Here is a 20,444-nt window from a genome sequence, read left to right on the forward strand (position 1 = left end):
CCTTCAGGCCAGTTTGTTATAATTTCCCGAATCCCAGGGCGATTCGGGTTTCCAGTATGGGCGCGCTGTGTGATGAGGGCAATCCATTTGCTCCATGTGGTGTCAGTGGTGTGATGCATGGAAGGAACCTTTCCTTTAAACATCCACCCCAGCACTGGTAGTCGAGGTGCCAAAAGCAGCATTTCAGTGCCAATTACTTCCGAGGCAGATTGAACTCCTTCATAGGCGGCTAAGATTTTCTTCTCTGTTGGAGTGTAGTTGGCTTCGGATCCTCTGTACCTTCAGTTCCAGAATCCCAGTGGTTGGCCCCAAGCCTCCCCAGGCACCTTCTGCCAAAGACTCCAGGACAAACCTTTGTTCCCGGCTGCAGAGTAAAACACATTCTTCACCTCTGGTCCCATCCTGACTGGGCCAAGGGCTACCGCATGAGCGATCTCCTGCTTGATCTGGGCAAAGGCTTGTTGCTGCTCAGGACCCCAGTGGAAATCGTTCTTCTTGCGGGTGACCAGGTAGAGAGGGCTCACAGTCTGCCTGTACGCGGGAATGTGCGTTCTCCAAAAGCCTATGGCACCTAGGAAAGCGTGTGTCTCCTTCTTGTTGGTAGGTGGAGACATTGCAGTGATCTTGTTGATTACTTCTGTGGGGATCTGTTGACGTCCATCTTGCCACTTGACTCCCAGAAACTGGATTTCTTGAGCCGCTCCCTTAACCTTACTTCGCTTGATGGCAAAACCAGCTTTCAGCAGAATCTGGATGATCTCCTCTCCTTTCTCAAAGACTTCCCCTGCTGTGTTCCCCCATACAATGATGTCATCAATGTACTGTAGATGTTCAGGAGCCTCACCCTTTTCCAGTGCAGTCTGGATCAGTCTATGGCAGATGGTGGGGCTGTGTTTCCACCCCTGGGGCAGTCGGTTCCAGGTGTACTGTACGCCCTTCCAGGTGAAGGCAAACTGGGCCCTGCACTCTGCTGCCAAAGGAATGGAGAAGAAGGCATTGGCAATATCAATGGTCGCATACCACTTTGCTGCCTTGGACTCTAGCTCGTACTGAAGCTCCAACATGTCTGGCACAGCAGCACTTAGTGGTGGGGTGACTTCATTCAGAGCACGGTAATCTACAGTCAGTCTCCATTCTCCACTGGACTTACGCACTGGCCATATAGGGCTGTTGAAAGGTGAATGAGCCTTGCTGACCACCCCTTGGCTCTCCAGTTTACGAATCATCTCATGGATAGGAATCACAGAGTCTCTGTTGGTGTGGTATTGCCGTCGGTGTACTGTTGCTGTGACGAATGGTACCTGTTGTTCTTCAACTCTCAGTAGTCCCACAGCAGAGGAGTCATCTGAGAGACCAGGCAAGGTATTCAGTTGTCTGATGTCTTCTGTCTCTACAGCAGCTATCCCAAAAGCCCAGCGATATCCTTTTGGATCTTTGAAGTATCCATTTCTGAGGTAATCTATGCCGAGGATGCATGGGGCCTCTGGGCCAGTCACGATGGGGTGTTTTTGCCACCCATTCCCGGTTAAACTCACTTCGGCCTCCAATACAGTCAGCTGCTGGGACCCTCCTGTCACTCCAGAAATAGAAATGGATTCTGTTCCTACATACCTTGATGGCATCAGGGTACATTGGGCACCAGTGTCAACCAAAGCCGTATATTTTTGTGGGTCAGATGTGCCAGGCCATCGGATCCACACGGTCTAATAGATCCGATTGTCCCTTTCCTCTACCTGGCTAGAGGCAGGGCCCCCCTATTCCTGGTCATGGTACACGTTGCTCTCTTCCTATAAATATGTTCCTGAGGTCCCTTCAAGAGGATCAGTCATATCATTCTTCCTATACTGTCTGGAGTTCTGTGCCTGAGAGACTGGAGCAGTGTTGGCTCTAGATGAGCTCTTTGTGGTAGGTGTCTCTCTCTTCAGTTCACGTACCCGGGCTGCTAAGGAGGAGGTGGGTTTTCCATCCCACTTCCTCATGTCTTCTCCATGCTCCCGAAGAAAAGACCAGAGGTTACCCCGTGGAGCGTATCCTCTCTCCCTGGCTGGCGGATACCTGCTCCTAATGGCAGAGACTCTTCTTGGTTCTGGCGAGATATGGTAGATTTCTTCCTTAAGTTCCTTTTTCAGTTTCTGATGGCCCTCTTCAATCAAACTCCGGACTTGCTCAGCCAGCCTTGTTTCCACGGATGAGACATGGGTACGAAATGGGGCAGTGACAGTGTCCTCGTAAATTCTTAGTTTATTGACCAAGACGCCCACCTTGTCCTCGCCTTCCCTCCATTGCAGCGTTGCCAGGTAACGGGAGTACATCTCTGGTCCAAGCCGTGCGAATCTCAACCACATCTGCGATGTGCACTGGACATCATCTGGGCTTTTAGGAAATCTCTCGTCTTCTGAGAAAATGATCTCCAGCACAGCCAGTTCCCTCAGGCATCGGATACCTTGTTCCATTGTGCTCCATTTTCCTTGGTGCACCTGGAGGTCTTCTTTACAAAGGTATCTGTCTCTCACACTTGTTAGCAGTCGCCGCCAGAGGCTGAGAGTTTGTTGGGTTCTCCTGATCCCCTGGTCTATGACCACATCCTGAGACAGCGATCCCAGTTGCCTGGCCTCACTTCCATCCAGAATGGTGTCATTGGCTGCAGCGTCCCAGATGCGGAGCAGCCAGGTCAGGATGGACTCGTTTGTCTGGCGGGTGAATTCCCTCCGCAGGTCACGCAGTTCACCCAGGGATAGAGAGTGGGTGATGATCTCTGGCTCTGTCTCTTCTGCTGGGTGCGAAGGTCCTGCCACATCCTCATCAGTCACTATGAGGACTGATTTGCTCTTTGATTTCTTCTTCTGAACCGGGGCAACTGCTACTGGTTTAGGTTGTTCTGCTTCGGTGACAGTTTGTGTGGAGATGCTGATGGCACCTTTGGTTTCTTTCTCCTCTGTGACAGCTTGTGTAGACACTGACACTGTTGCTTTGGTTTTGGTTCCTTTCTCCTCTGTGACAGTCTGCGTAGATGCGGTTCCTGTTTCCTCTACGACAGTTTGTGTAGACACCGATGCCGTTGTTTTGCATTTGTTTCTTTTTCCCTCTTCCTCAAGGAGACGCTGCACCACCCCATGTAGTGTTTGATTTCTAAGCATGGTGCAGGCCATGCAGAGAAGACAAAGCAGAACTAACAATATTATGCTGTCCTTGGCACCTAGAGAGAACTCAATACTTTCAAAAACTGCTGTGCCAGGCCTAAAAGACTGGAAAAAATCATTCTTTACCCCTCCCCACAGGGGCTGTGTGCAATTGTTGAGAGCCCAGATGTAGCATTCTGGACCAGGACAAGAACACAAAACAGAGTATATATTCCGAATGATGCTCATTGCCTCAGAGGTTATCATACAATAAACATAATAGACCAATACAGCAATTCTGGTACCATACCCTGGTCTACACATGAGCATTAAGACTGGAAAATACTGCCCCATGTGTGGGAAAAGGTAGAGAGCTAGGTATAAGATATATGAAAGCATGTTGAGCATCATAGCGAACAGCTGTGGTTTTTTGGTTTTTTTTCCTCACTACAAAATTGTAATTCTGACTTTTCTCAGTACCTCCTGCCCCACGTTGGGCGCCAAAATATATGTGCTGGCTTGAAGGCAAAACTAGCAAGAGACTCAAAGTCACAAAAAAACAATTTAATAGGAGAGGAAAAAAAAATGGTAAAATAAAATAAAACAAAACAAATGCAATAGTGCAAAAGATCACTGACAGAGTCAGACTGTGGTGGTGGCAATCAAGATGAAGTGGTCTTGTTGAAGCAGCGTTCCCTCAGAAAGGTCTGGTAGCTCTTGTCCTCTGGGAATCCAGTGGGTAAGGCTGCCTGTGCTGTCCCAAAGGCCAGGTTATATCCAGGTGGGAATGCTTGGCTCCTCCCCCTGGGTGGAGCATCTCACAATGGGCTGATATCATTTTATCAGTCTTGCAATGGGTCCTTGATTGCCCATTAAACAGAGATGGCTCCTGGAGGGAGTTATCCATGAGTCATGCAGCAGGGCATTGATGGGCCATTAACAGCAGATAGTCTGGAGGGAGGGGGCAAGGGAAACACTGCCCAACCTAGTTTCAACATCTCATGTAGATGGTGATAGAATACATACTTTGGGCACATTTTATATTGCAACCTAAGACAACAGAAGAGATCATAAAGCTCACCTCATTACAGACCTGCCATGGGCAGGGACAACTTCCACTGTCCCAGGCTGCTCCAAACCCCAGGGTTCAACCTGCTCTCTGACACTGCCAGGGACCCAGGGGCAGCCACAGCTGCTCTGGGCACCCTGTGCCAGGGCCTGCTCACCATCCTACAGAACAATTCCTTCCCAATATCTCATCCATCCCTGCCCTCTGGCAGTGGGAGACGTTCTCTGTGCCCTGTCCCTCCTTTGCCAATTGTCTCTCCCCATCTTTCCTGCAGCTCCTTCAGGCCCTGCAAGGCCACACTGAGCTCACCCCAAAGCCTCTCACAGCCAGGCAGATCAGTACTCCTTATAAAAATAAAGCTGAATAATTAAGATTCATTAAGTAAGGCAAGAACATTTTTTACCTAACAGAATGACGATGCAGGCCAGGATGGCGATGAGAGCGCCTGTGCTGAGCCCTGCATTGAGGACGTAGGCCTCGGCATTGCAGGACAGCAGGGAGCCGCTGCTGTCGCAGCCGCAGACGCGGATGGTCAGCGTGTTGGTGCTGCTAAGCGGGGGCATGCCGCCGTCGCTGATCACAATGGGAAGGAGGTACAAATCCTGCTTCTGGCGACTGAACCCTTCCCGTCTGACCAGCACACTCGCTGTGTTATCTGGGTGAAGAGGAGAGATAATCATTGTTAATTCTTCCACAGAATTGTCCTCTTAGCCACTAGTGAAAAGTGAATTATCTCACTGCAATGGCTCTCAATTTTCAGGGGCTTTAGCATTATTTCTACAATAGACCAGTAGAAAGTGTCGCCTTTCTAATGACCCAAGAGCAATTACAGGACTTTATTTAATTCATACAGCACCACACTCAGTTTTAATTCTTTAATTAACACAAGCAACACAGATAATCTCTGATATGTCTGATAGCACCTTTTAGTACCTGTAACTTTCTGAAAAAGTCATAATATTTTTTTAACTACCCAAATGGCTGGACCTTCTTATTTGCTGCCTGAGCTGGTTCTAGTGTCTCTCCAGAGTTAAAGTTTTCAGTGGAAGGGTAAAACCCATATCTCCCTTGTGTGTTCTTGAAGTCACATCTAAAAGCATGGTAGACAGAGATCTGTCCCCAAATGGGTTCTGACAATAAGAGTCCCACCAAAACAAAAGCCAATATTTCCTGTGTGTGAGCAAATTTGAGCCTTCTTGTTTCAGTAAGAAATGCTGAGTGTAACTGGGTGTTTTATCAGAATCTGGTTTTCATCCAAACTTCCAAAGCCAGAATTCAGAGAGCTTGATCATACATGCACAGTATGTCTGGGCACATTTTGAATTATGTTGATGCGAGGAAGAGTTAAATCACAGAATCAAAAATACCCTGAGTTGGAAGAGACCCACAGGGATCCATGAGTCCAACTCCTGGCAGTATTTCTGTAACTCTGTTCCCATTGTTCTCATGAGAGTTGACCTGCCATGGTGGAGGGGACAGAAAATGAGCTGCTATCTCAGCACAGGACATTTCGGATGGTCGTGCACACTTCCACCGGCTAAAGCCTTGGGAAGGGGATGGTGTGAGATGCCACTGTCCCCTCACTGGGCTGAGGCAGCCTGTGCCTCCCCCTCCTAGGAGAACACCGGCAGGGCTCCCTTGTTTTGCCTCTCCTCTCTCTCTCTCAGCTCAGCCTGAACCAAAGTTTATTACAGTTGTAAGTATCCCAAAATAAATAAAGTGAAGCAATCATATCCATGGTTTTCAGACCTTCAAAAGCCAGTTTATATTGAAGATTTATTTCACACGACCTTTCCTGGCTTGCCATGTTCTTTATTTCTCACTACATAACAGAAAAGGGGAAAAAAGAACGGTTCTTTTATCTGCTGAGGGAGGGCTGTTCACCTCTGAAGGTGTGCACTTTACTGCTGCCTCAGGCTTCTGCAGATTAATCATTTTCCTGTTGAAGAGTCAGCATAAATCCCAGAATTTAATAATGCAAACCATAAAACCTCTCCTAATGATCTAATTGCTGCGATCTCCATGGAAGTCTGTGAATAAAATATGCCCAAAGAGAAGCGTTTTTGCCTTGCATTAACCACCCTTCACAGGTAGTGCCCCTGATGTAGGACAAGATCTGAAACTGCCCCCAAATTTGGTGAATCTATGGGATGAGAAGGGTGTTTGCACTGCTTGACTCTCCCAGGAACTTCACCAGAAAGGATGAATATTTTAGGTAGGAGCTGTTTGTTACACGCCAAATGAGTCCATACCGCATATCTACCCCTGTCCTGCCAGCCCACACCCCTGAGTGGTCACCTGGGCGTGACACAACCGTTGCTTTTTCGTGTTGAATCACAGAAACAATAACTGGGTAGAAAACAACTTGTTAACTTCTCCTTTGCACATCACATTTGCTAAGGACAGAGACGCTGATAAAGATCTGATTGTTTATTACTTGTGGCTCTTGGAGGTGTCCTTTGTCTCTCTCAGGGTGCTTCTAATCTTCTGAATGTTTACGTGAACCATCTAAACTTTGAGGCACAACTTTTTACACGACCTTGGTGATATCAATGTGTATGTGACAGGAGCCTTATTTTAGGACTTTAAATTAATGGGCTTATAACAATTTAGTACAAATAGGAATACAATATCTAATATCTATTAACCTATCAGCTAACTTGAAATAATATATTGATCCAGAATTAAACTATTCCACAGAGTCCTCTAAAATGCACTTAATAATTCATTTCCTCAGTGGGAAAACCAAGATCTGTTCCATTAAATGAAAAATCACAACAGGGCAGATTATTCTTGTGGCAAAAAAATATGAACATTAACAGGGGCCTGAGCTACAGCTGCCTCGAGGCTGCCAATGCACTGTGTAAGGAATGACAATACTATATATTAGTATACAATACTATATATTAGTATATTTAGTCTTTGGCTATGCAATTTTTTCATCATAGATTTTATTTCTCTTGCCTTTTGTCAGTTGAAATGGTATTCCTAATTAGAAATAAGAAAAGGATGGCAAGTTAGTCAGCTGTTATACAGACTGGTCTGGTCCACTGCAGTCACTTGCACTAAACAAAGCTGATTTTGATCCAATGGCTGATTTATCTGTTTCAATGGGAAGTGATTTTTAGTTTAACATAATTTTTTTATTTTTTTAAATGAAAAATCCAATCAACATGCCTGGCTAAAGTTTAAAAATGACTATAATACATCAAACCAAAAAGGTCATTTTTTAATCTTTTCCTTTTACTGTTAATGTTCACTTCACACATTTAGAAGAAATATAATATCCATAAGAGGAAAAAGACCCCCTTCTTACCTAGGTAGAAGATAACATATAATCCTAGCTAATATCCTCATCCTTGCCTTTTTATTATTTTCAAGGCCCAGGAGTAGAACTATAATCCTGGTAAAATGGCATTTTTAAGCCAACCAAAGTTAAATATCAATACCAGCTTAAAACTATTACTTAAAACATATGGGAACTACTTGACTGTCAGTCCTAATGAACACAATGAGGGTTAACACAAGAAGAAAAAGAACAGTAATCTCAAGGCCATTCCCAAAATTTCACATTTTTTCCAGCTATTATTGCCTTGGCCACCCAGTATCCAAAGGTGTTGCAAATGAAGATTCCCTGTGCTCTCCATGAAATCTTTACAAGTAGAAGCTAAAATTGTATTATTTCTTGGTGATCCTTATACTGATCTCCCTGACCTTTGACTATTTTCCCTGTTGATTTTATTGGTGTTTCCAATATTTCCTGTGTGCACAGGCAAATATAGTTTTGGGGGGTTTATTAACACAGAGATTGTGTAAGGAGGATTCTAGATTACAGGAGCTGACTGCAGTCAGCTTTATCACCTATATTAGGTGTGAGCACTGATTCAGCCAGAAAATCGAACTATTTCAGGGGTCCAGCTGTCTAAAATCCTCACTTTACCAGGAGTGACAATTGCTGTGGATAATCCATGGCAAAATCCTATGACTTGATAGCTTATGTATTTCAAAATTTTCTTGTTGAAAAAGTGTGAAGCACATGTCTGAGTTTAAAAAGCAGAATTTAGTCACTGATTTTCAGGGGCTCATAAGTTTAATTTCAGGCTCTGTAAAGGTCTATCTTGTGAATTTGGGACTGCAGCCCTTCCAGCAATTTCAGGCTGAGGAAGTCCAAGGAAAGGGCATCTCAGCACAGGACCTAGCAGGGTTAAAAGAAGGTAATCCATTTACTCAAAATCTGCCTCTCTGCTGTTAAGTGCCACTAGCCTCTACTGCTCTTTGGAAGACCTGACTTCAGTGGGAGCAGAATTGAGCAGAGCCCGGGCAGACAGTGCTGTTTATGAGCTATAATACAAGGAAACAGTGCAAAAGTAATTCTGTGTTTTATCCCAGCATGGGCTAAGCCATTATCTCTTGTTTTCTATGGGAGATGGGCTCAGCTGAAGACTTGGTAACACAGTAGGGTATTAGTAGGATGTAGAACGTGATTATGCTTTTTTGGATTACTGCAATATGTGATTACTTTCAGGAGCTGATAAAAAAGAAACTATATTAAATGATAATTATGGGACTGTATTCACTTTAAAGTTCTGTAATAGGCCAAAACACTGGAGTTTTCATTAACTGTTCTCCACAGTTAATAAAGCCATTTTTCTCTGAAAGTAGCAATTCCCTCTGAAAGCTGTGGCATGGCTTATAGAATACTCAGACTTACAACTCAAAAAAAAACAAGTTTCAATGACCATGGATATTATTTGACTTGCAAATGGCAACACACTCTCCCTAATGATTTTTTTTTCTATATGAGAGTACAGAAAATTTTAACTTTTTTATTCTGCTCTAGTATAATTTACTTTAAAAATCCCACAAGAAATGCGTAAATTAACATCATTGCACCGAGAATTGAACAAAATGAGGGAAAGAAAGGCTGGAAATGGATGAATTTCCTCAGACTATTCATTTTTCCAAGAAGAAAATTATATGGGAAGATTCAAACCCTTAATACTGTCTTCTTGAAATAACCTTGTGCAGTATTGTCAGGTAGAAACATTACATTCAGCTGGCATCATAATTTAAACTACAACACATTTTTATCTGGGTTAATTTTTGTTTAAAGTAACGTATTTACTGCATATGGAAATGAAGGATGTGTGGGATTGGCTGGAGTCAGGAACCATAATACGACTCAGAGTGCCTCTACTCTGACCTATGTTTCTTCTGCTAGATTATAAAATCTAATTTATTTTCAGTTTGTTGTGGTGACCATAAAAAGTATTTTATAGTGAAACTTGGCCTCTGAGTCTCAAGCAAAGAATACATGCTTATTTACTCCTCTCTAAAAATACACCCATGAATTTTTCAAAACTTGTGTTTTACTACTTTAAAGAGAATAAATATATGCCCTGCACTGGCTCCTTTATGAATTACTTATGTATCTACAAGTGTCAAGCACTAGGCAACAGCATTACTTTGATCAGTCAGGAATAACAGAGATTTTGTTTGGGTACTCTGATGTTAATTACCCTCACTTCAGATGTGGAGAGATATATAAAGTGCCTCAACAGAACAGTTTTTACTGAAATCATGTATCTGGATTGTGTTGCCTTTTGTATTTCTGGTACTCTTGGATTCATTATTTAAGCCAGTTCAACCAAGTTTTACTTTTCACAAAACAGTCAAGTTTCCTTCAAACATTAAAGCTTGCTAATCAAAACAAATTCCTTAGAAGCTCAAATAGTTGTTGCCCTGTGAAGGGAAATAAAAAAAAAGATTGAATCAGAATATTATGCAATAAATTGTGTAAATATGTATAATGGACACACCTGTCTTTTTTTTCTTTTTTTTTTCAGTTTACCCACCTCCTCTGGCTCCCTCAACCTCTGGCAGGTTCAAGTCACTGACGTTATTAAGTTGTGATCAGTTGAATTTTGACACTCACCCTGGCCTGAGGTTTTTGCTTACAAATTTCTTACATCTCACCATCAATCTGAATGCAAAGCTCTACTTTATTTAATGAATACCAATTTGGCAAAGGGATCAGGATATCCAGATCCTGAGACAGTCAACACAGGTATGTTCCACAGCACAAATCCCCGCTTCATTTCCTGCACCAGGCAGTGATTTGATTCCATTGGGAATCTAGCCCATGTCTTTTATGATACATATTTTTCAAAAGCTTGCAGGCACAGTGGTGAAAAAATATAAGCAGTCCAATAATTTATGCTGTCTCCGCTAATTTCAGGTTTCTCTAAATCAAGAAGATCTACCAATTTCATTTACTGAGGGTTTGACAGTGATTTTATCCTCTTCCTGGGAGATAAAATGGCAGTGGATTCTTCCTGTTGGGTATTATCATGTAATTTAAAATATGCATTCAAGAAAATTCAAGTGAGTTAACAAACATCCCACTTTCCCAAGAACATCCTTGCATCTCAGCTGTTTGCTTTTGCCTTCCTCCCTTCAATCTTGGAGAAAGACACTATGCCAAAGTTAATGACAATGCTGTTGCATGACATTACATTGGCCATGAGTTTTACTTTGTCATTTCTTTGGTAGACCGGGAAACTTCACACAAACCTCTGTTGTCTCTGAGTGTAAAATTTGGATTATGAATAATTTCAGGTGGTAAACTGAAGATAAATCTTGGTCCATTGGCCGAGTCGTCCTTGTCATCAGCACTAATTGTAATAAATTGCTGTAAAAGAAAAGCACTCTGTAAACAAAGAGTACATCACATACAGGCAGCATTCTGAGACAGCCCTCAAACAGAAATTGTAAAATAGCAGAACCCGCCTCAAATACAAATATATGCAATTACAAACACAGAGCCTACTCCAAACTACAACAGGCAATCTTTAATTATTATTGCATTAACCACTCCAGAGTTACAGCTGTAAAAGCACATACCTTCAGAAGAAGGTGGTGAGAACAAGGAAATGAGGGAGTCTGCACAGAAGAGGGTGGACACAGGAAGGGGTGGGCAGGCCATACCTGGTTGCTTCGGGCATTCTCACACACAAAGGCTTCGTAGGCTGCCGCAAACTTGGGAGCGTTGTCATTGACGTCAACAACCTTGATTGCAACGGGAACTTTGGCTTCCTGGTGCTGTTTGTCTGTGGGAGAGGCAACACTGAGATGAGACAGAAGTAGGAAAACCCGTCAAAACAAATTCCCAGCTGCATCCAAGGAAAGATCAAATATGCTGGGGTATTTCTGATGAGATTTCTTGCAGTTTATCAAACTGAGTCAATTGGAGGATTACAGGATTAGTATCACTGATTCTAAAACACCTCAGTGAAATACTCACGGACTTCAACTGCAAAGACAGAGATGTTATGCCAAGCCATTTCTTCCCTATCCAAAGCCTTTATTGTCTTGATATTGCCATCTTCTGCATTAATAACAAAATATCTTTCAAGATCAGTGTGTCGATCAATTGAATATCTAAAGAAGAGTGAAAGTCAGTAATTAGAGAAAAGAAAGACTAAGGAATTCCATGCATCCAGATTTCTTCTATATAATTATTATTTCTAAATAACCGTAAAATAGTACCCTTATTGTTACCCCCAATATCATTGTCAAAAGGATGATATGTCTTCTTGTAAAAGGAGATTCACCTGGTTGGTATCTACATTTAGAAAAACAGTACATCAGAATGTTTGTAATAAGTGAAAATTGCTGGTCTTTGAAGTCTCTATATCAAAGCCCTAATATACTCTTTATTTTCTTATAAAACATGATTAAAAAATCTACTGAGATATTTTTTCTGTTTCATATTAATCATGGTGATCTTTTAAGTCTTCCAATCTTTGGTTTACTCCAAATATAAATTGATCATACCAATTTATGAAATAATATCCACTCTGCACATTTGTACAGCTTTATACAGCTCTGGCTTTTAGAACTTCATGCTGAAATTCTTTGAAATGTTAAGTATACCCACAAAAGAGGTCTTCATAACTTAAGTTACACTGAGAACATGACAAATAAAATTAAACTAATAGAAGGCTATTATAATATAAGAATTCTTCACTATGAGGGTGCCCAGAGAAGTCATGACTGCCCCTGGAAATGTCCAAGGCCCAGATGGACAGGGCTTGGAGCAGCCTGGGATAGTGGAAGGTGTCCCTGCCCATGGTAGGGGGTGGGAATGGATGAACCTTAGAGTCTTTCCAGCCCAAACCATTCCATGGTTCTGTGATTCCAAGAAGATCCAACATAACTGCAGAAAGTAGGGGACTGTATAGGTCTTTAACAATTAACACTTAACAATTACACAGCCCAATCCCTAATCTACATCTTAGGCTTTGATATTTTGGAAAAAAATCCATGTGGTGAAAAAAGCACAAGATATTTGTGGAAAATTCAATTTAGAATAGAGTCTACTAAAGATGCCCTTAACTATATTTCAATTATCCATAGCTATAGTATGATACAGGCTTTGAGAAACTGGCAGATTATGGAATGAAGACACAAAACCAGTGCTGGATGTTTAAAGTTTCAGTATTCTGGGTCTCTGTAGGTCTGTCACACTGTCTTCAAAACTTGCCTAACAATTCCAAAAGCTAATGCTCAGAAGGAAACAGGAAATGCAGCAAACCTTATAGCGCTGTTGGCAGCATCCGGGTCTTTAGCATGTACTTTTCCAACCACAGTACCAGATGCTGCATTTTCCTGTACTTCAAAAATGTAACTTGGCTTCAAAAACACCGGTGGCTCATCAGCATCTTCCACCGCTATTTTCACTGTCACTGTGTCCTTGAAGGGCCCGTTGCTAATGAACTTGGGGTCAATGTGGACATTGGCTGCCTCCACCTTCAGGCTGTAGGACTTTTTGGTTTCATAATCTAAGGTCTACGAGAAACAAGAAGACAGTGCGTTCCAGAGTCAGAGAAACAAGGCTGTAAGAGCAACTGGCAGTGCCCTAGTGTTCAATGACATCAAACAAATGTGAGCATCTGTCAACAAGCTTGGACTGAAATGTGTGTATTTAAAAACATAAAGACTCAAATGGAAGGAGCTACATTCTATGTATGAAGCAGCATAGCAAGGCACTCAAAATATCACCACAGAGTCCTGGTCTTGCTTTTTGCTTGCTGTATCACTGAGGAAATTCCCATTTGTACTGGGAAAATTAACCTTGTCTCCAGGCAGCACAAAAATGCAAGGGATGGGAAAGGGGTTCCCACAAGAGGCCTGGCTTAATCCAGGCTGGCAGGCATTCCCCGTGGATGTGGTCTGAAGTGCTCCCCATGCACCATGAGACAGCACACAGAAAAGTTAAGTTATTTAGATAGTGGGGAAAATACAAAGATGGTTTGCAGTGTTTTCATTCCTGCAGTTCTCTCCAGCCACAGAACTCATAACACTTTCCAAAGAGGAGGTGGAATCATGCCCCATGTGGGACAAGTCCTTTTGGGCGCCTGATCAAAGCCACAGCACCTCTACACCTGCATTGGCATGAAGTGGCCGCAGGGTTGCACCTCAAAGTGATCACACAGGTGCCAACCACAATTCACAAAGCTTGTTAACACCAGAGACTGAGTGGAGTGACAGCTCAGCCGTGTTTCAAAACACACAAAAATCCACTCCCACCTCTAGAACAGAGAGAGAAATTGAACCAGGGAAGTTTTGAGCTGAGGAGATCTCTGAGTCCGTTCCTGAGGGACTGCCCCAAAGGACAGGACAGGGCTGACCAGAAGTTGCCCAAGCCTTCTCCTTTGAGTTCTGATTTCTCCAAGAGAAACAAATAGCTCTAAAGATACAAAGGACAAAATGATAATGTTTCCATAATAATAAGATTTATGTTCTGCAATTTGCAATTTAAAATTAATTTGATAACGCTTTCAAAGCTCCTGCTGATGGGCTGTGTGTGAAATCCCCTCTGCTGCTTTTCCCATAGCCTGTGACTCCTTCAGAACACTTTTGTGGACAATGCACAGCTGAAGAATTCAAACTATAGGGCATGAGGCTTTTCAGACTGAACATAAAGCAACAGTGAATGTCTGCTACTTATCAGCACTAGGCAAAACTTCATTAACAATGAAGCTGATGGCATCATATTTTACCGTGACTTTTTATTATGAATTCATTTAGTTTGTGCAATTAATCCACTGTACAGTATTTATGTAACTCTTCTTGGTTATTTTCTTCCATTCCAATTCAGCTAATGGGGAAATGGAATATTAAGAGTTAATCACACCTTGAGAAATTAATTAAGTGAAATTTGCATTTACTAATATTTTAGCTTAGGTGGTAATCCATTATTACTAAATATTCTGTCAGCAACAAAGAACACTACGTAGAGCAGGCATCACTCACCTTCTTAAGCTTCACAACCCCTTCCTGAGTCTCATAATCTGTGGTGATTTCAAACATGTCCATGCCATCTCCATCAATGATGCTGTAAGCCACCAAGCCATTCTCCCCAATGTCAGGATCTTTGGCCTTCACTCTCCCCACTTCCTCTCCTGGGACAGCCGCTTCCGACACCGACATCTGGTACACACCTGAAGCAGGGAGAACAGGGAGAACAGGCATATGCCTCGAGTGAACAGGCTGCTCCATACTTTTGTGTTTACTCTCTGAACTTGGGAGTTCCAAACAAACACAGCGATTTTGGGCATTTTCAAAATGAAGCATTCATTCATCCTTCCCCCCTGAAGGAATGTTGTCTTCTGTTCTGTTCTAGAGGGCTTTGAGCAGTAAGTCAGCTGTGAAACCTTAACCCGCATGGATAATGTATAGAACATCACTCCCTCCCTGCTACCTTTCTGCTCAGGGAGGGGCTGAAAAGGACAACCAATCACCCAGAATGCAGAAATCATTGTGGCATCAAGGTTACCAGTGATAGCAGGGATGTTATTACAAAGATAGAAGGAAAACTTTCTCCTCACATGGCTCATGGTGAAACCTTCCCCTCTGTTTCTCATTTCTGCCCATTCGTTCAAGAGCCATTATATACAGTGAATTGGATAAATCCTGTCTGCTGTTCTGGCTAAAGTATAAACCTGCTGCTTTCTATGGCTTGGAGTATAAATGTAGAACAACAATGATTATTAAAGTTTCACACCACAGAGATGTATGCATGTACACAGTAGGTACCAATTTGTATGGGATTTCATGCCAAACAAAAAATGGCTTTCCCACAGCAAGCTCCAGTAGGAAAACCATCCCCAAACATCCCACAGGTGTTTCCCAGGTATTCAGGGACACCAGAGGAAAGCAACACTGTTCCTGGATAAATCTCTCTCCATCAGTTGTCTTCGAGGCGGTATGGATTCCAGAACTTCCCCAATCCCCTCCAGAGTTCAGATAACATAACCTGATATGTATGTATAAATATGTAAATCTCTGTCAGCATTTTCTGTCACATTATCAGCAGTAATAAATTGGGGAGGGGAAAAAAAGGGTTGATAAAATAAAATAATCTAATTTATTCCTGTTTGTAATTGCTCTTTTTTGCTCCATGGGCATCCTAGGAGCATCAGAACAGTTATACCAAGCAGACACTTGGCTCATTACCCATAAAAACAATTGCCACATGTCATTGAAATAAGTCATTAACTCCAGTCACAAAGAACCCAAAATTTAAGCACATAACTCATTAAGAGCTTGAGCAATGAACATTAAAAGCAAAACAAACCAAACAAACAAAACAAAAACTACCAGCACCACCACCAACAAAAAAAACCCACAAAACCCCAAAAAGGAAAATAAGAATAAAAATATCAACTATTTGGCTGTTTATACAGTTAAACCCTGGTTTTGAGTTACAAAGCATTCCCAATACATTTTTAACCTGGGGGTGAACGATTAAGTAGAGGAACTGCTTTTGGGCATTTCTAATAATTTAAAATGTTCTTGCAAAACACTCAGTAAAGGGGCTTGAATTCATAGAGAAAAATCCATCATTTGACAGAGTTAACAAAATATTGTATCCTGGTGTCCCAGGTTATGATCTGGAGTGAAAAGGCTCATTAGTAAGGTACGTAAAACCTGATTTTTAAAGGATTTAATCCTTTTCTTTTTGAAGGGTAGATAGTGCTGACACAGATTTTTGCATTCAGCTCTTGCTTGAGGGGCCAGGGAGCTGGAAGAAGAGCTGTTAGAGCTCTTAGAGGGATGGCCATGGCCAGGATATGTCAGGGTCAGAAGTGCTGCTCAGAGGAGAAACACAGTGGGCTGAGATGGTGTCTGCACAGCACTCAGAAAACCCCAAACCCACATAGAGATAAGATGCAGAACAGAGGTGTGGGCTCTGTACTTCCATTAATGTACTTCCACCCAGCTGTGAAGGCTGAGTCTGGTAATGTCAGTCCTGATTCATTTTGTATGTGAAAAGTAAATTGCTCAGGTATAAAAAAATTGCTGTATTTGATCTCCATTAATACACTTTAACAATTAAAAAATGTAATTGTGCTAAATTTAGTTTGCTTTGCCATGGTAAATATGAGTCTTGAAGAATATATATATTCTTATAAATACATACATATATCTATATATCTATATAGATATATAGATATATAGATACATAGATATGAGTCTGTCTGCTCATATAAGTTATATAGCATGGCCTAGTAGCTTCAAAAATGAAGTGGAGGGTCAGGAATCTTTGCAATTTAATCCTGGCCCTAAAAATGTTTCACTTTGCAACACAAAGCAAATAATCCAGACATTAAAGTTCCATATGTTACCAGCAAAAAATTAGTAATTATTACTTCTTTATTCACATGTGCTGCAATAATCCGTCAGTTACTGCCTCCTCAAGCCTTGGGTGTATCTGATACTTCACAAACATGAGCCCTGGTAGGAGATGTGGAAGGATTTTGTTGGTACTCACTCTGTGGGAACTTTGGTGGGTTGTCATTGACATCTGTAAGCGTAATTGTCACTTTGGTTGTCCCTGAGAGGCCTCCCATGTGTCCTCCCATGTCCTTGGCCTGTATCACCACGTGGTACTCCTCCTTGGCTTCTCTGTCCATGTTGGGAAGGGCAGTTCGGATGATTCCTGCAGGCACAAAGGAAGGTGGCTCACACGGAAAATGAAAACCCAGCTGGTACACTTGAAGTGCATTAAACACAGCAGTATTTGTGTGCTGGAGGTTCTGCTTTCCCTGTGCATTGCACAGGCCTGGAGAACTAGAGCTGTGCACAGAAACAGCCTTTCAATCATCACAGCATACAGAACACAGAAATAGCAGCAACCTTCTGGTGTAGAAGCTCCAGCAAATGCCAGGAGACCAACCAAAGCAAAAAGCTTTGCTCAGACACAGCAGCAGCTGCACCCAGTCAGTACATTTAGTTCGCTTTGATGCACTCTGGTCGTGAGGTGCCACTCAAAGAAACTGTTTAATAATACCTGTTTGAGCCTCCACTGAGAAGTAGGGCTGACCTTCAAGGATACTGTAAACCAATTTGGCACTGTTCCCATAGGTAGGGTCATCAGCATCTGAAGCTGTTACCTGAATAACTGATGTACCTAAAAATGGAGAGCAAACACAGGAGGGAGAGTCAGAGGCAAACATGTCTGGAAGGATGATGCAGAGATGCTTTCAGTCACACAGTAGAGCTATTCCTATTTTTTTTTTTTTTTCCCTCCATGTTTGGTAAATGAAAATCAAAATTACTTGACAATTTCTAGATTATAAAATATACTTGAACGATCCAAGAAGATCTGTCACAAGCTGTGATGTGTATTAATGTTGTAACTAGCAAAGATATAAAAGTCAGCAGTCACTCTGCACCATTATGGTTTTTCTCCTCAGTAGTTTAAGCCTTGTATTGCTTTTGTCGTTAGACAGCCAAACAATAGTGTTTTCCTTTACATTTTTCTTAGTAAATTTCAGACAAATCATTCCTGTAGAAATCTCTGAGACAGACACAAGCTCAAAAAGGAGATGAAAACTGAATAGATGGTGAGGCAGTAACTTCCCAGCTTTATTACATGGCTCTGCCAAAGGAATGATCTTCATGTTTACCCCAGAGGATTCACACTCCATAAATTCCAGGGGACTCCTATGCTCCTTTCTAGGAGGAAAAATAGTTCTATCCTAGGAACGTCTCCCAGTTAGGAACTGTTCAGGGTTTGATTTGGGCAGCTGATTAAATACATCAAGTGAATCACTGGCTGAACACCAAGTAAATTTTACTTCCCCAAATCCTTGACAATAAGAATGAAATAAAGCCAAGATCTCCTGACAGTGCAGTACCTTCCACAAGGGCAGTGCCTTTCTGAGTACTCACCTACATTTGATCTCTCGGGCACATTGGCATGGTAGTTTTCATGGAGAAACTCAGGTGGGTTGTCATTTATGTCTTGAACTTTGACAATGAATTCAGAAGGGGGTTCCAAAGGTCTGTTTGTGTTCCTGTCCACAGCCTGAGCTGTCAGGGTGTACTGAGCTCTCTCCTCCCGGTCCAGTGTCTTGGTTGCATGGATGTTCCCTGATTTGTCATCAATAACAAAAATAATTCCTGCTCCTTCACCTGAGAGAATGTATTTAATATTTCCATCTCCAGAATCAATATCTGAATGAAGCTACAAAAGGAGAAACAGACACACCTTAACAAGGGGGCACATATTTCCGGGACATGTTTATGAAACAAAGAAGTGCAGGAAATTGCTACCATTTTCAACAACTGTGGCTTCCACCAGGCAATAATCCACACTCGGGGACATGCTATGACTACATGTACCCTTCATCCAGGGCAGTGCAGCCCAGACTTGCCTCCTGCCACATGTGGGGCACTGCTAAACTCAGCATTTCAGATTTAAGGAAGAGAATACACAAGAAGATACTTATAGCAGGTTCCTCATTCACATGAAGTTGGGAGGAGGAGTAATTTTTTACAAAGATTTTGTGTACTTCAATGGGTTGCATGTAAAAAGCTGTTAAATGACAAATGGGATGAGTTAAGTGATAAATGAGTGAGCCCAGCTGTGCCCAGGTGTGCAAGCAGGCCAAGGGCACCCTGGCTTGTAGCAAGTACAATGTGGCCAGCAGGAGCAGGGCAGTGACTGTCCCTGTTCTGGGGGCACTGCTGAGGCCACACCTTGAGAGCTGTGGCCAGCTCTGGACCTCCCAGTGAAGGAAGGACATGGAGGGGCTGGAGCGTGTCCAGGGCAGAGAACAGAGCTGGGGAAGAGGCTGGAGCCCCAGGAGCAGCTGGGAAAGGGGCTGAGCCTGGAGAAAAGGAGGCTCAGGGGAACCTTGTGGCTCTGCACAACTCCTGACAGGAGGGGACAGCCGGGGGGGTCGGGCTCTGCTCCCAGGGAACAGGGACAGGAGGAGAGGGAACGGCCTCAGGCTGGGCCAGGGGAGGCTCAGGGTGGAATCAGGAGGAATTTCTGCATGGAAAGGGTGCTCAGGCCTTGGCAGGGGCTGCCCAGGGAGGTTTGCAGTGCCCACCCCTGCAGGTGTCCCAGGAAGGGCTGGAGGTGGCACTGAGGGCTCTGGGCTGGGGACAAGGTGGGCATTGGCACTGCTGGGACTCCATGGGCTGGGAGCCTTCTCCAACCGAAATGATTCTGGGATTCTGTGTGATTCTGTGACTGCCAGCTCATTTTTAATTACACCTTCTCTAATATAAAAGAAGCAACAAATGCTTACTAAACATTCTTAATCCCACAACCAGTGCACAATTCAGTTTGATGAATGAGGGAAACATTAAACCAAATTACAGATTTATTGATTTTATATTGACAGCTACAAATTGCATCATTTTAAACCAGAATTCCCAACATGGTATTTGCTGACATGGATCCTATTTCTTCACTCTTTTTGTGCTGGGGTTAAGTCAACACTGTTCTGCTGCCCATTTAGAAATCGGCAAATACACAGGTTTATTTATCTGTTTGTATTTTACTAGTGTTAGACGGTAGCAGAACAAAAAATCAGTCCAGCATGTATGTACATAAACACGTGCACACAGATATTTACTCCCTCTTTACATAGTCCTCAATATGTTTAATTTTACTGATAAGTTGAAAATGAGAGGATGACAAATACCTATTTTACTGAGCTACTGGGTTATACATTCAATTTTTAATTGCTGCTTTAAAGGAACTGAGAATGATATTCTTGAGACATATTTTTGCTCAGATTGTTGGTATGGTTCTTGCTGTTTTGCTGAGTAACAGGCTGCATATTTTCATTCAAGGCATGCTGAGGTCAATGGAAATATTTGTATTGACTTAGGTAGTATTTTTCTTAGCACCTAAACTGAGCTATCAGAAAATGAAGAAGCAGCTTATACAG

At 42.6% G+C, this 20,444-nt stretch overlaps 1 protein-coding gene across 3 annotated transcripts in view; it reads right to left on the reverse strand.

Moving 5' to 3' along the window:
- The window catches only part of CDH11 (cadherin 11), an 89,989-nt gene that overhangs the window by 4,322 nt on the left and 65,223 nt on the right, over positions 1 to 20,444 (reverse strand). For all 3 annotated transcript variants that reach the window (XM_040075098.2, XM_040075099.2, XM_040075101.2), the window contains 9 exons: positions 18,430 to 18,724; positions 17,546 to 17,665; positions 17,027 to 17,194; positions 14,506 to 14,693; positions 12,785 to 13,038; positions 11,492 to 11,628; positions 11,176 to 11,297; positions 10,762 to 10,879; positions 4,592 to 4,843 (listed from right to left, as the gene is read on the reverse strand). In XM_040075098.2, coding sequence (XP_039931032.1) covers positions 4,592 to 4,843; positions 10,762 to 10,879; positions 11,176 to 11,297; positions 11,492 to 11,628; positions 12,785 to 13,038; positions 14,506 to 14,693; positions 17,027 to 17,194; positions 17,546 to 17,665; positions 18,430 to 18,724 — 1,654 coding nt within the window. The remainder of the gene's footprint in view (positions 1 to 4,591; positions 4,844 to 10,761; positions 10,880 to 11,175; positions 11,298 to 11,491; positions 11,629 to 12,784; positions 13,039 to 14,505; positions 14,694 to 17,026; positions 17,195 to 17,545; positions 17,666 to 18,429; positions 18,725 to 20,444) is intronic.

Source organism: Hirundo rustica, chromosome 11 (genome assembly GCF_015227805.2).
Source record: "Hirundo rustica isolate bHirRus1 chromosome 11, bHirRus1.pri.v3, whole genome shotgun sequence".
In the NCBI taxonomy this organism is placed as follows: Eukaryota; Metazoa; Chordata; class Aves; order Passeriformes; family Hirundinidae; genus Hirundo; species Hirundo rustica.